Raw genomic sequence first — 15,148 nt, forward strand, 5'->3', positions numbered from 1 at the left:
AATAAAAAATGTTGGGAAGAGATCAAAATTAAACAGCGAGAGAGATCTTAACCTTACCGCCGTTGTTCATAGTAAGCCTGCATTGCATCACCTTTAACAGGTGTAGTCGCGTCCGGTTTTTTTTTTCTTCTGACACCAAATAATTGCTGGAGCAGAATTTAATATGACAGTGTAGATAAACAAAATGATTGCCTGTGGCATTTTGTTTCTTTTTCTAAATGTCACAGTTTTTGCTGTGCACCTTTTTTAACAAGGCAAGCAGCTTATCTTGCAACAACAACGTGTTGAATTTGCACGCCTTTATAATGTGAAATTCAAATATTGGCCTTTTTCAGGTTAAGCCATATTAGTGGTAACAGTTTTTGGAAGAAGTGTTAGAAATTTCAAGGCTACTTGAAACCTTTTGTTGTCTTTGTTTTGTCCCTGGTCTGTAATCAATCCTTATCTAAATGTGAGGGTTTTTTTTATTAGCACAAAATGTGACTTAGCATCATAAGACAGTGGGTAAAACGGTAACAATTGTATGTGTTGCATGCTGCTTGTGTTGAATGAGATTAGTGGATTAGATGCGATTGTTTATGGTGCTTTGCTGATCTTTGCTTCAGCTGCATAGCATATTTACACATTTGTTTGCGGTCTTGTCTAATGAAAGAACAGTAAGACAAGTTTACCCGTGGGAGCATTTAAGGAAGAGTCACAGTGTTGTTAGGCCTGTCACCGTTTCACTGTAATTGTTTTCAGCTCAAAGTGGATTTATTATTTGTGGATATTTTATGTGATGGATGCTGCCATAGCATTAGCACACAAAAACAGGGATGTGAATGTACATCATGTTATGTATATTATATTCAAGGAAAGCCTGAACGTGTTAGCTGTCGACTACAGTGTGATTTTTGTCCCGTCTTCCTCTGTTCATCCCCAACTGATTGTGTCTGAAGGCTGTGCCTCCCTGAGCCTGGCTCTGCTGGAGGTTTCTTCCTGTTAAAAGGGAGTTTTTCCTTTCCCCAGTCACCAAGTGTTGCTCAAAATGCTTGCTCGTTTGATCGTTGGGGATTCTCTTTAATATTGTAGCATCTTTAGCTTAAAATATAAAGCGTCTTGAGGCGACTGAGTTGCGAGTTGGTGCTGTATAAATAAAATTGAACTGAATTGTCTGTTGTCGTGATGGAAGTGGTCTCCTGTAGGATGACGGTGCCTCCATCTATAGAGCTCAAGGGGGTCAATGAATGGTTTGAGCTATGGCATAGAAACTGTTTTAGCAGTGTGTGAGCTAGAAAGGTTTTGAAAACAAGGCAAAGGCTTTGCCCACAGCTAAAATGACTGGATGGTGTTGGTCTTTCAGATGAATAAAGAAATACGGAAATAAAAGTCCATGTGAAGGAACCTAATGTAAGATACAGCATGAAAGGTGATGTGTTGATCGTTCCAAGCTGGGAGCCATAAATGCCCAGAGTGCCGTATCTAAAACAGACACGTGTAACACCAGAGCACAAACGGAGCGTTTTGATCCCTCTCAGTCTCATCTATCGCTGATCTCTGGCTCTGGGTGTTGGAGGGTAAACAGCTTAGAGGATGATCTGGCATCATGGAAGCCTGGGAATGTGTGAAAAGAGAGAGAAGAGCCTCAGGCTACAACTACAGCCTAAAACAAAGACTTAAAAGTCTGGCTCCAGTTGCAAGTCACACCTTGACTTATATTAGAAGGCATCTCAAATCCTTGTGATCAGATTCAGCTTCCTGACAGATATTTGATTTTATCCACCTGGAAACAGCGCTAAACCTCTGATACAGTTGAGCATACTGGTTGTTGTCTTGTAGCCTCTAAATTTCTGGGTGTAGGCTAGAAGACATTAACTTTACCCAGGTGGGTAAGAAGAAGCAAATCATCTGTGACTGACAAGACCGTCATAGTCCACAGTGTACATTCATACTACACAGTCCAACAGTCCTGTTTGACTCAATGACCCCACCCCTCGCCGCCCAACATATTAAATTAATTATTTATTTATTGTTTAATCCCCAAACTTCTGTCAGTCCTCTTACAGTAGCTGTGCCTCTCTATCTATGCACTGCTGCCTTTGTTTCCCACAGACCCAACAGTCATCTTCATTTAGTGTATGACATTCAGCCTAACTCTTTAAGTCGCCCAGCCCTTGCTCTTCTGTATCCCCAGTTTTAGTAGCTATGCAAAATGAAAACAGCCCTGCTGCAAAGCACTGCGTTGTAAGGCGTGTGTTGGTTAAAAAAAAAAAAGTGATTAACAAATAATATCCCCGGCATTTGGTTTGAGATAATGATTCACAAGTTTGAGAGCTTATCAGCAGCCAAAAGTCTGCACAGCATTATAGAATTATGATCGGGGATTTACTGATTTGGAAAGTTATTTCAGCATCAGTAATGTGATCCTTCATAGAAACCATTGTGTGGTAAACCGCTGAAATGTGGTGTTCAATATATAGTCTAACTGCCACAGATACTGGCTGGCTCGCTGATGTTGCAAACATCTTTTTTTTTTTTTTTTTACCAGAGTACACTGAACAAGCAAACCTTTTCGTCATTGCAGCCGTAACCTGGTCCAACCTCTAACATCTGCCCTTCATTACAGAGGAGCTCCACCAGTTTCACGCATTGGAGTCTGTTTAGCTTTGGGGACGTCATATGTGGAAAAATATTGTATAAAGCCACGAGTGACTCGGGATGGAGAAGAAATAGGATTAACTTTGATAACGTTGCTTAAGTCATCAAAAAAACTTTGGGTTAGAAAGAAATTGATACCAGACCTCTGTGGAAAACTCTTCATCTTTGATGTAGACCAGAAGTTCTAGCAGCACCTGACTCACTAAGAAAACTGTAAGTAGTTGAGTTTCTTTGAAATAGCTGAAAGTAGAAGAAGAATGTACAGAATATTTACTATATATTAAAGATCGACATTGCTGTTGTGTTGTCACTTATAAGTTTGTAGAGTACTATTTTGTGGCCAGCTGGAAGCATTTTGACCTTCACCCTTAAGCATACTCTGCTTCATTATAATCTCTTTTTACTCTAAATAGAAACATAGTTTACGTATTTTTATGCAAACATTATGTTGTCTTGAAGAAAACTTTAAACTTGTGATTAAGACTACAACCTCATTAGGAAGACGTTTACTGAAGGAAAAAAGTATGTTAATTTTCCCATAGATTGTTTATAACCGTTTTATTGCATCAATAAAGCCGGACTTACCCCCTTCTGGTCCCAGGAAAGTATGCCGGTGTGTATTTCCTTTAAATACAGCATATGGCGTGAAAAAATCATTTTGATCCTTCATCTTGAGACTAACAACATAATAAAGCATTTGCAAGTTGAGAAAGCACCTATTTTGTGCTTTAGCTTTGAACACTATGGGCCAAATGTGGCAAACATAGGATGAGTGCAAAAAAAAAAAATATACAGCTCATGTATGTTGTTAATTTTACTGGTGTTGTTTTCTAAACTTGTGTGCAGTCAGTTCATTTCAATATCAAATGCAAACAAATATTTGCTATGAAATTGCCCACTAATGTTAGTAAGTGAGTTTTTGCAAGCTTCATATATTGTGACTTGAGATAGGACTCCTCCCACAAACGCATATGGAATACATGTCTTTTTTTTTTTAAATTTTGCTTTAAACACTAAAACCAATACATTAGTAAACCTTTCTTCTCTTGCATCACCGTGAAAATGTTTACATTTTTATCCTGATTAACTAAACTTTCTAAGTCCAATGTAAGTGTGCATATGATAAGCTTCGTTTATGGTACTCTTTAAGAGTCACTCTGTGTAACTGACTGCTCTAAATTTGATGCACAGTTCTATATAAAGGTGACCTTAACAGCATATACTCTGGCTTCACATGACCCACAAACCTCCCAAAAATGCCAAACCTTGTGTCAGAACTGTAACAGTGCTTCTAAAATGAATTGCCGTATGGACAAGTTCTCACTGAAACACACTGTCTTAACATTCAAAACAGAAACACATCAGTGTTTCCTGATCCACATGTTTCTCCGGCTTTGCCAGTAAACGTGTGCTGGGGAGTGGCTTGTGCGTTTCATCACTTTGCAAAGGGAGTTGAGGCTATCCCTAATCATCTGATGGGTACCCTGCCTGTTGTACAGCTGTGGCCTATACCCTTCGACATCCAGTGCTGGAAAAACACGTGTCCAATAAAGACCCCTGTGGAAGCATACTATCAGGCTGGGTTCCAGTGCGCACACCCTCTCCTGATCCAGCTCCAGTGTCTTGTCCCCAGGCTCCAGCCCCAGTTCTCGCCCTCTCCCCCAGTGCACTCTTGACCAGTGCGCCCAGAGCAGATGGGGAGCAAAGAAAACTGTGTCACCACCCGCCATGTCTCGCTTAATCACCCCTCCCTTTTCCTTTTTCTCATTCCTCTCCCTCTCTTTCCATCCTCTCACTCTCTTCTTTCCTCACTCTCAGGATTTGGAGCATCAAACATTGATTTGTCTTTATTTTTAGAACAGCTGTGAGCATACGTGTGTGTGTGCTGTATTTGTTTGTCCGCGTCTGTATGCCAGACGCTCATCCGTACCGTAGGTCGTGGGTAGTTTGATTGGTGTTTGGGTGCGCGGCGGCACACGAGTGTGAGAATGTGTTGCCGCTTTTTTTCTCCAAGTTAATCCCTTAAGAAGAGGTGTGGTTCTCTGTCTCTCTCTCTCTCTCACTCCCCTCACTGCGCACTCGCCTCCACTCTGTCCCTCACTCTGAGCGCAATATCATCACATGCTCTCTAGCTCCTCTCGTCCTCTCATGTTTTCCTTGTTGCTGCCAGTCTGAGGGACGTCTTTCTCTCAGCTTGCCATCTCTCTGCATCTTCTCTCACTTGCTGTTGTTTGAAATGAGTTCCTGGGGCGAGATGGGGGAGGCCATTGAACTCAGGTGAGTCAGATACAGTGTAGGGGATGTGGTCCAACCTCGGGAAGGAACTGATTGATGGTATTCGGCGTACATGTGCGTTTTTGCTTTGCAGGGTATCTGTGAATACGTTTCACATTATTTTTCCTGCTTATGTGTGTAATCGTGTATCTGGGTACATTCTGGATTCTAACTGGGTCAGCTGTTACTGTAGCAATCAGCACCTTGGACTGTTTTTCCTCAGCCTCACCTTGTTTTGTGTTCATCAGCTTGACCCTGACCCAGCTCTGTAGAGGTCAGCAATGGATCTGTGTTTTTTCACAGCAGAGACAACTGTGTTTGCTGTTGTTGTTGTGTTTTTTGGCTATGGTTGTGTTTTCCGTCACTGCTAAACTGATAATAGGTCTAGTCTACCCTGCATCCACAGGGCTCATAGCGGCTAATAGCCTTAGCAGATGCATTAGCCCCCATGCCCATATGGAAGAGATTAAACCTGCTAAATTGATAGAAACGCCCAACATTTTATTTTTATTTGCACAGCGTTAGTGCCGGCACATAATTTCTGTGCACATATAGATCTGAGCATGCTCAGAAGTTCATGCATGGACACCTGCCATATACCCTTTGCCCAGAGCAAGATTTGTGTTAAATTTCCTCCCAAATTCAGCGCCTCTTCTCAGTTTCTCACTCCCATTCTCTCCCTGTCCTCATGATTAGATAATTGTGAGGCCAGCTCTCATGAATGTTGAGAACAAGGCATAAGAGTGAGAATGCCGCAAGTGACAGAGACCTGTGTGATGAGTGAAATGAGGACAAATTGAGGTGAGACACTCAACGTGAGGGTGATAACAAGAGGATGGGTGTGAAAGTGAAACTCAGGAGTGCTAACAAAGAAAAGAGCAGGGAGTGGATGTGAGGAAGAAGCTGGGGCAAAGCAGAATCATTCTGGAGAAAATGTACATTTGCTCCCTTTGTCTTTGGAAGAAGCAGGAGAGGAGAAAATATGGAGAGGATGACAGGGTTAAAAAGAAAGAAAGAAATAACAGACGTGAATGTGAATGCTTCACAGATGCCGCAGTGTTTATTAGACACAGGTTAAAACTCAAAGACTATAAGGTTAATTCTGCTTTTACTGCGAGAGTTCAGAGTGTGTGAATACAGCCAGAGCCACGCCAGGTCATTTGGCATTGTTCACTGACACAGGAGTCTGACGTATATTCTGCACAATTCAAGCACAAGGGTGGAGCTGGTAAGACCCTGAGACATTACGGCAGCAGTTCTTGCAAAAGTTATTTGTCTCGCTAGTGTTTGACTGATTTCCAGTTGTGCAAAATCTTTTGGTTCACAAAATCTGTCACTGCACTGTGAACACTAAACATTAACTTGTGTCGTATGTGAATTTAAGAAGGTAGGAAAACTTATGGACTTTGGGTTTAACATCTTGCGTGCAATTTGCCGAAGCCCCTGGGAGCAACTAAACTAATACTTACCTCTTCCTTAGTGAGAAGACAATAAACAGTCCTTTGGGTGTGTGGTTTTAGCTGCAGTACCTGAAAAGAATCTGCCATTCCTAGCTAGTGAGCTAGCACCGGCAACATCACTGATCCCTGGTACTTGCAGAGCACTTCATGTGCTGGGAAAACACTTATGGACTCAAAATATCGAGTGTAAGTAGTGTAGAAGCATGCTATTTAAAACACAGCATTAGGTCAAAGACTTTCATTGAGTTGCAGATTTGTATGCAATATGTCTCCTGCCTGCAGTATCTGCTGGTTATTCTACGATTTCCTTGGTTTGTAGATTTATTCGCTGACCCTAGAGATGAAAGTGGGCCGCGCACTTTGCTGTCACATCACAAGTGTAGTACAACCGATAAGCTGACCTGTGGCTCTGGCCTGAACTGATAGCAGGGAATACAAAGTGGAAACACAGCATGACAATATGATACTGGAGCATATTGACTAGACTGCTCCACTTCACGCCTGGGTGCGCTGTGTTTAGATTAGCACACACACACACACACACACACACACACACACACACACACACACACACACACACACACACATACTTTTTCTGTTACTGTTACAGACACACCCCAGGCGCACAATCGTGACCACGCTTTTGGTACAGATGGAGACGCACAAAGATGCACTCATATAAGGTCATATAGAAGCACGCAGACAGGAACAAATACACATAAAGCTAGCCTGGTTTCTTTGCCTGCTGTTCCAAGGGCAGAAGGGGATTTGGATATTGTTATGTTAATCTGCCTCTCTTTTGTGCCTTGGAACCCATTCAGACACACACGCGCGCGCGCACACACACACACAGGTATGACAAGATTCAAGTATACACAGAAGGGTACTGGTACAAAAAAAAGGGGAGAGGAGGCAAGTCGCCTTGTACAAACACACACGCCAACACTGATATAGATAGTCCTCTCTCCAGGCTTAACTTGGGTGGGTGGGAATTGAAACAGAAACAGGAGGGGCAGGGACACAGCTTTGTGATTAGCCTGGAGGAAGAGGATAATAGGTGTGGGAGCTGCGTGTGCGTCTCCTGGTGATGAGGAGGAGGTGTATGTGTATGTGCGTGCCTGAATGTACACGCACGTGCTTCTCTACGGCTTCGCACTCCCTCTGCAAAGGTAACAGAATGTAATTTAAAGTTTCCCAGTTCAACCCTATTTGCAGAAAGCAGTGGGAAGCAGGTAATTTTAATTTCAGGATGTTTATTTTTTTCTGACCTCCTCACCCACGACATCGATTGTTCCCCCACTTTTGTTCCTGCTTTATTATATAGCGGCAATGAAATTTGTTTTTCTTTCAGGGGAAGATTACATTTTCTTCCACTGACTTTATCTGATCTCAGACTTATTAGATTTTTGGCTTGAATAGGCGAACTGGGAACAGAAGAAAAATGGCATGTACATTTGAAAACTTTGTTTTCAAAATCAGAATCAGAATACTTTATTAATCTTTGAGGAAATTATGCATTTTTGTGTTTGCTTGCGGTTATGAGTAGTAGTAATAGGTAAACTGGGGGTAAGGAACTTCCCTTAAGAGTAGTGCATATTTAAATTGTTAGCATAACACAAAATAGTATATGTTACCATTATTTTGGCAGTGCTGTTACATATCATGCATCATGGAATCTTTGTAACACATTGTTTTTAAAAGGGTTTGTTTAAAGGGTTTCAATAATGTCCAATTCCTAAATCTATTTAACAAATGTAAATATATATATATATATATATATATATATATATATATATATATATATATATGTATATATGTGTGTGTATATATATATATATATATTTAAAAAAAGGCGTGCAAGTGTAAAATAGCGTTAGCATAGAATTCAAGCTAACTAGCTAAATTTAGCTAATGCTACTTGGTGTAACACCTATTAGCTGTTGTATGTTTTACTTTCTTAGAACTCATTAGTGGTATGATAACCACTGATTACAACACCACAATACTTACAAAATGGGGACAGTAAAATGTGTTTTACCTTGTCAGAGAAAACTCTGGAATGCTGCTTCCTGCTTCTATTCCTTTTCATAGTTCTCACAGAAATTTCACTCAAAGTAGGGGTGGGCGATATATCGAATATACTCAATGCCTCCCGAGTTTTTCCATGTTGTTAAAATGGCTCTATCGTAACCATCAGGTATTAATTGTCAGGAAAATATTAAGCTGTTAAGCATGCAATTCACTGTGAGTTTTTTTTTCTCCCACACACTGTGAATGCATCATTAATAGCCCCCTCCCAACTGGAATTTTTTGCTGCCTGGAGCACTGCACTGATCATGCGTATTTATATACTACAAATGGGAAAACAGGCAAGAGTTGGAAGTTTCAGACAAGCGTAGATGTCGAACAAAATGCGAAAGCAAAACATGCCATAAATTTCAGTTTGTTTTAGTTTTTGTCATGAATTATAGCTCATATTTTTTGTTGCTATAATCTTTTGTTTGTCGTCATTTTTGATGGTAGTACTGATTAGCATCTTTAGCTCACTGTCTGAAGGACAGCTCACCCGTCAGGCGTTAGTCTGTCTGTCTGCAATTCATAAGAATTGCTACTCCTCCTAGAGTATTGGTCAGATTTTAGTGAAACTTGCAGACCACGATCACCTAATGGATCTTCATTGAAACTGTGCTCAGTGACAACGTTCACATTCGTTATTTTATGGGCAATAACCTGTGAATTGAGCTACACTGATATCAGATTTATAAAAGCAACAAATGGTCATATTTTTTCACATTCCTTCTAGCAACATTATATTATATATTAAAAAAACTATCTGCCCAAAATGCTGACTTTTATTAATTGAATTCCATGTAAATTTTTAATGTAATTTTGTTTGATACGTAGAAGTGGCCAAAGGAAATTTACTTTATCGATATACATTCAGTTTATAACGAGCACATCTTCCTTAAAGATCAAAGATTTAAATAAATTAAGCTTTGCTTTTAAATATTTCAGTTTCATTTTACTTTTATTTTTTAACATTTTTTTGAGAGTAAAAAAGTATTCCTTAAGTGTACCTACGTACCGCTTTGCTGTCTGTGACCTGGTAACATAGGAAGGTTGCTAAAGTCTATTGAAAGAAACACAAGCATATGGACCATCGTATTTGGAGGAGAAAACAATGGTTAGAGGTCAAATACCTGGCCACAGATTTGACTGTAAACATCCATTATAGCTAGCTATACTTGGTTTGACTTTCATCGATTGCAGCTGTGGCACCTGTGTGCAGGTAGACTGTATGATTGATGTAGCTAATGTGATGTTGGTTTGAGGACTACTGTTTTGAAGCCTTCAATAACACACTTTTTTCCTGTCTGTGTCTTTTCTTAATGAAACTTTGATAACCTGCTTTATCATCAGTTTTACTCTAAGTAGGATCATAATTCACTGAAGTGGAAGCCGTGTTGTATCAAAGAAAACTAGCACAAGTTGACATGATGAAGTTCATGAGGTCATCTGTCAAAGGAGAAGTAGCGTAATTTGCTCTTTGTTACAGTCTCAGTGGCAGCCGGTGAAGTCGTCCCTGCTCATAATTAGGCTACGTCCACACTAATGCGTTTTCTCTCCGTTTTGGCCTCCCGTACACACGGAGACGGCGTATTCCCCGAAGGAAAACGCAGCGTTTTCAAAATGCTCTCGAAAACACATACATTTGAAGACGGTGCTTTTGCGTCGCAGTGTGGACAGTGAAAACGGAGACTTTCGAAATCGATGATGCATGTTAGTCATATGATGCAGTCATGTGACCAATTAAAAATAGCGGAGGGCATTATACAGCCGTTGTTTTGTTTGCGTTCAGTTTTGACAGCCCTATTAAAGATTAATATCAGTCTGTACATGCTTCAGATAGCTTTTCTTCAAATTCTTTAATTCCCACTCGCTTTTGCGACTTTGTGCTTTTGTGTTACTCGCAGCAGCAACTCCACCTCATTGTTAGTCCATTTAAAAAACTCGGTGCTTTTCCCCGACATTTTGCCGCGACGTTTCAAAGAGCTGGAAAGTAAACAAACGGCAGACAGAAATGAGGCAGGCCGAATCTTCTTGCATTTCACACATGCGCAGTACTGGAACGTAAGCGCTTTCGATCGTTTCAATGTGGACGCACAACTCTGTGAAAATGACTGAAAACGCTAGTGTGGACGCGGAGCGGTTTTTTTTAGACGAAAACGCCGTTTTCAAATCTATCCGGGCTAGTGTAGACATAGCCTTTGGAAGGCATTACTTTTCACAACTGGCGCTTATGTGTTCGCATTGTTTTTCTGTGCAGTGAAAGACCTAGCGTCGACCTGACGTGTAGCTACATTTCTTGGGAGGTGCACGTCAGGTTGCGGTGTAGGGTTAAAATCGGGTTCTGTTTAGCAGAAGTATAGTTCATGTGTAACTTTCTGGCATATTGCCTCAATGTGAGAAATTAGTTTCAGTAAATCAGTTTAGATGAAAGAAAAATGAAAGAACTGATCCTGGGTCAGCTGGTTGAGTCACCTCCATCTACTACAAGTGCTTACCATCCCGATGAGAACCTGTTTCTCATGCTCTAATCACCCTTTGCTGCAATAGTGCCCTAAATTGTCACTTTGTTTTGAGTCACAGAGGGCCATTCAATTGCATTAACCAGGATGAGCATTCACTGTCTCGCTTTCACACGCACACTTGTGCACACTCTGTACATAATTATATTGGGACAGCTTTCAATAAGGTCTCAAACTGCCCAGAACCCCCCTAAAAGATCATGTTGCATTAGAGGGTCAGAGGAAGGACAGGGTGTGTTTGTACGTCTACCAGTCGGAGTCAATCCAATTGGTGTCTGGTAAGCGTATCGACTTTATAACACACCACGCAAGCACACACTCACTCACACACTCTCACTCTTGCCTTCATATAATTCATCGAAGTTGTTCTCCACAGAGAAGTCATGGCTTATAGACTGCAGTGACAATTACAACATAATCAATATGGCCGAGATGATGGGTGGGGCGGAGCTAATTGCTGTAGCGATAACTGTTAGTTGTCGCTTGAAAATATGACTGATCTGTTATAGAAGGGGATACAGTAACCAGTATTGGATGTTTAGAGCTGATCCAGCTTTTTTAAGGGATTTAAGAATTGTATCTAAAATGATATACTGCAGGCCTTCTGATATATCCACACATTTCTATCACATTTGCAATTTTCATGTTGAGTCAAATCCACTGAGAAAAGACTTGACCATGTGATTTCCTTTCACAAAATTTTTGTTTTTAAATAAATCCAGTTATTCAGAGTTTATATGCTGGTGGGTATTGAATTATTTGCTGACAGTGAAGTTAGACAGAGGTAGGATCTCTTCCCAGGCACAGTTTTATCTTTCTTTGTTAGATTTTGTAAAATAATTAACCCTGCTCACAGTGCAGGTACACACTGAGGGGAATCTAAAGGCATGGGAATTGACTTCATAAATAATGCATTTTGAAGAGGAGAAAATCATTCAAGGACATGCCTGTACACTATATTACATGGTGTTATGAGCAGTATTAAGCAGGAGTACAGTGTGAGAAGCAGTGCATTAAAGAAAACTACTATGGATTGCGGATTGGCCCTGAATTTCAATGACTGAGAGATCTATGAACCCACTTTCTTTTTAAGACTTGGGCCTGGTTTATGGAGCAAACTGAGGCACGTGTGTGTGTGTGTGTGTGTGTGTGTGTGTGTGTGTGTGTGTGGAGGAGAGAAACAGTGAGAGGGAGATAGAGATGGAGACAATAGCCACAGTGGGTGCCAGGCTGATGGTTTAACACATGGCTCTGCTTCAGCTGCCACTGTACATCAGCCTGTACAAATTCCTAATCTCGACAGAAGGGAGCAGTTTTGATGCATTTAAACCTCCACGCTTACAGGAAAGCTGCCTCCACAGTGTATACAGCACTCCACTGATCTGTATCTGCTCTTCCCAGAGAGGCTCTGCTTTAGATTTGTTCGCAGTAACTACTACACCTTAGGGTATAAATGTTTCATATAGCTTCAGACGAGGGAGCGCAAACTCAGTTTGTACATTTTAAGTTTTTACAAGTGTTTGAGCTCTGGTTCTTTCTTTTTCTGACAAGCGTTGCTGTTCTTTTTTCTCCGTTTTTGAAATGCAAAGACTTTGGGGATGTGAAAGTTTAAGTTTAAATATTTAATTTAGCAGTGTTATGATTAAAACCTAATATTTGGCCATTTTAAAATCCGATAATCTGATATGTATCGTCCGATTATTATTTTTTCAGACACATTCAAAAACAGATTTCCCTATTTATTCAATGACAGTCTGTGTAACTCTGCTTGGATCGGTTAGTTCTTGTGTGTGGGGTTTTTTTTGTGTGTTTTTTTTTTTTTTAGTGTTCCTAGTTGCAGGGTGGCCTGGTGTACAAACTATGCATCGTAAACACTCTTTACTTTTTAAATTTCCCCTTATTGTTATAAATGGTGACACAAATAGATCAGCAAATAGCTAATAGCAGCTGGAAATACTGGCCAGGCTTTAGTTGTTGTAGTTTGTTGTCGAGGTGGGATCCAATGTTTGCGTTGGTTAAGAGATCGCTAATGGGTCACCATGTCCAAGATTTCTGTAGTAACTAACTGCATTCAGGTATCAAAACTAGGGAGTTTTTTGTTTGTTTAATTTTGTTTAAATGAACCAATATTGTTATAGGTCTGTGTTTCAAACAATACAGGAATTTTCCCAGATAGCTTGTTGTAATTCACAGTAAGAATGAAATATTGGATATAAGAGTAAGTTCAAGTACTTTACTGAACATACTGAAAATCCTGCAGGGAGGGAGTTGTTTCCAGGAAGTAACAAAGGCTTAGAGACGCACAAAACACACTCTCTGTATCTGTATCCTTCTCCCTCATAAACATACATAGTCCTGCTTAGATTATTAAAACACTGCACTGCATCCCGTCCTGGGACAAACTTCAGTCTAAATACAAGTGCCCTGGTTTATGTCCGCTGCATCACACTCCTTTATACTTTAATCACACACACACACACACACACACCACCTGTCACTTTCAGGGAGTATGAGACACAGAGAGACATACTTGGGGATAATAGTAATGGTAGTATGTGTCAGTGTCTCTATGTGGGTCACTCAGTGTCAGTGTGTGAAGTCTGCAGGGACCACAAACTGGGTCAGTTTTTACTGCGTGTGTGCGCATCGTGTCAGCATAATGTGCCTGCACCCGATGTGTTTGCTGATTTATGCAAACATTACCTATTAGGGTAATGTTTTCATTGTTTTGGTTTGGAGCAGAAAAGCTGGCTGCCGACCCAACACCACCATATTACAATTTCTTAGCAGAGAAATTCCTTTTCAAAGGTAAATACGTAGGACTTCAGCTGTGGGATAGTATCTGCACTTATTACACTTTATACTCTTTAACACTGAAGGGAATCGTGAAGGCAGGAAAACATTCTAAGCTCATAAACTTGAGAATGCTTGCATATTGCACAAACACTATGCTAATTATGCTGCAGTCACACTTGGGAAAACGAAATTATTACGAAAGTGTGCAATGCACTTGCGATATCTTTGCCGTTGATGTGGTTGCTCTGCAGATGGTGATCGTGTCTGCAAGCACTCACAGTCAGTTAGCATTTTCAGAGTCACTTTGGTGGATCAAGACGGTCATAAAACAGCGATAAGATGGAGTTCAGATGGAGCATGGTCATCTTCTTGGGGAACCAGTCTGTCGCTCCAACTACTTGTGAATCTGTCCCAAAAATTTTTACTGCAATATCCGGAAAACCGGTGAGAGTTTTCCTAATTGCAAGGAGGTTGCTGTCCTATTTTTACTCTAGTGTGACTGAGCCAAAAGGATAACATGCATGAGCTGAACTTTGTAGGGACACATCTGTGTTTAGACTAAAAAAGCTTAGGTAATATTCATGTTTTGTTGGCCGTGCTTAAAAAAAAAAGCAAGTTTAAAGAGTTATCAAAAATCCAACCATTATGCAGATCATTTCGAACTTATGTAACACAACTGACATGGCTGTTTGCAATTACAATGTGATTACTGAGTTTAGGACCAGTAATGTATGTGTTGTAATTTGTCAACCCACTGTGGAGGTTATAACCCACCCATCTTTTCAGAGTATAATACACTCTCGCTCCTGCATGCTGCTGTGGTAATAGAGACCTTTGATACTTTCCCATTCCACTATGACTTTAAAGTTGTGAGTCATACTCGCAGCTTTAGCGAAACACCTCAGCGTCTTATTTGCACAGCCAAAGAGCCAAAGCCGGACTTTAGTAGAGTGGGTACAGTGTGTCCAGATAAAGTGGTCAGCACTGTGATGACTAAGCCAAGGCAATACTCTGTTACTGCACTCACAAAGATAAACACGCTTAAACACACACACACACACACTGGAGACTTGCTCCACCTCTCTATGTCCATTCCTAGTTTCTTTGGAGCTCCACACACATATGGCTTTCCGTAATACGAGGTGGCAGTGAGTCATTGTGTGTGTGTGTGTGTGGTAACATCACCGCTCTCACCCCTACTCCTCTTCTTGTTTGAGCTGTGTTTTTCTTGAGCATCTGGTTGAGGAGATGTGTGAGGGAGGAGTATGTCCCATTTTGCCAAAATCTCTGGGCCGATGTTGAACACGGAACATCTGGATCAGGGAGGGACGTTACGTGTGTGTGTGTGTGTGTGTGTGTGTGTGTGTGTGTGTGTGTGTGTGTGTGTGTGTG

At 40.8% G+C, this 15,148-nt stretch overlaps 1 protein-coding gene across 2 annotated transcripts in view; it reads left to right on the forward strand.

Moving 5' to 3' along the window:
- numbl (NUMB like endocytic adaptor protein) overlaps nucleotides 1–15,148 on the forward strand; it is a 64,065-nt gene that overhangs the window by 26,578 nt on the left and 22,339 nt on the right. The window contains exon 1 of one of the 2 annotated variants that reach the window (XM_086260845.1): nucleotides 4,732–4,914. The exons of the other annotated variant lie outside the window; for it this stretch is intronic. Within the exon in view, the coding sequence (XP_086116971.1) occupies nucleotides 4,874–4,914 (41 nt within the window). The 5' untranslated portion in view covers nucleotides 4,732–4,873. Of the gene's footprint in view, nucleotides 1–4,731; nucleotides 4,915–15,148 lie in introns of those variants that run through there. 2 annotated transcript variants of the gene reach the window in all.

This window comes from Aulonocara sp. 'chitande type north' Nkhata Bay, linkage group LG14, assembly GCF_057382095.1.
Source record: "Aulonocara sp. 'chitande type north' Nkhata Bay isolate Kocher_YH1m ecotype deep benthic linkage group LG14, A_spYH_male_GT1.1, whole genome shotgun sequence".
NCBI classification, from domain to species: domain Eukaryota; kingdom Metazoa; phylum Chordata; class Actinopteri; order Cichliformes; family Cichlidae; genus Aulonocara; species Aulonocara sp. 'chitande type north' Nkhata Bay.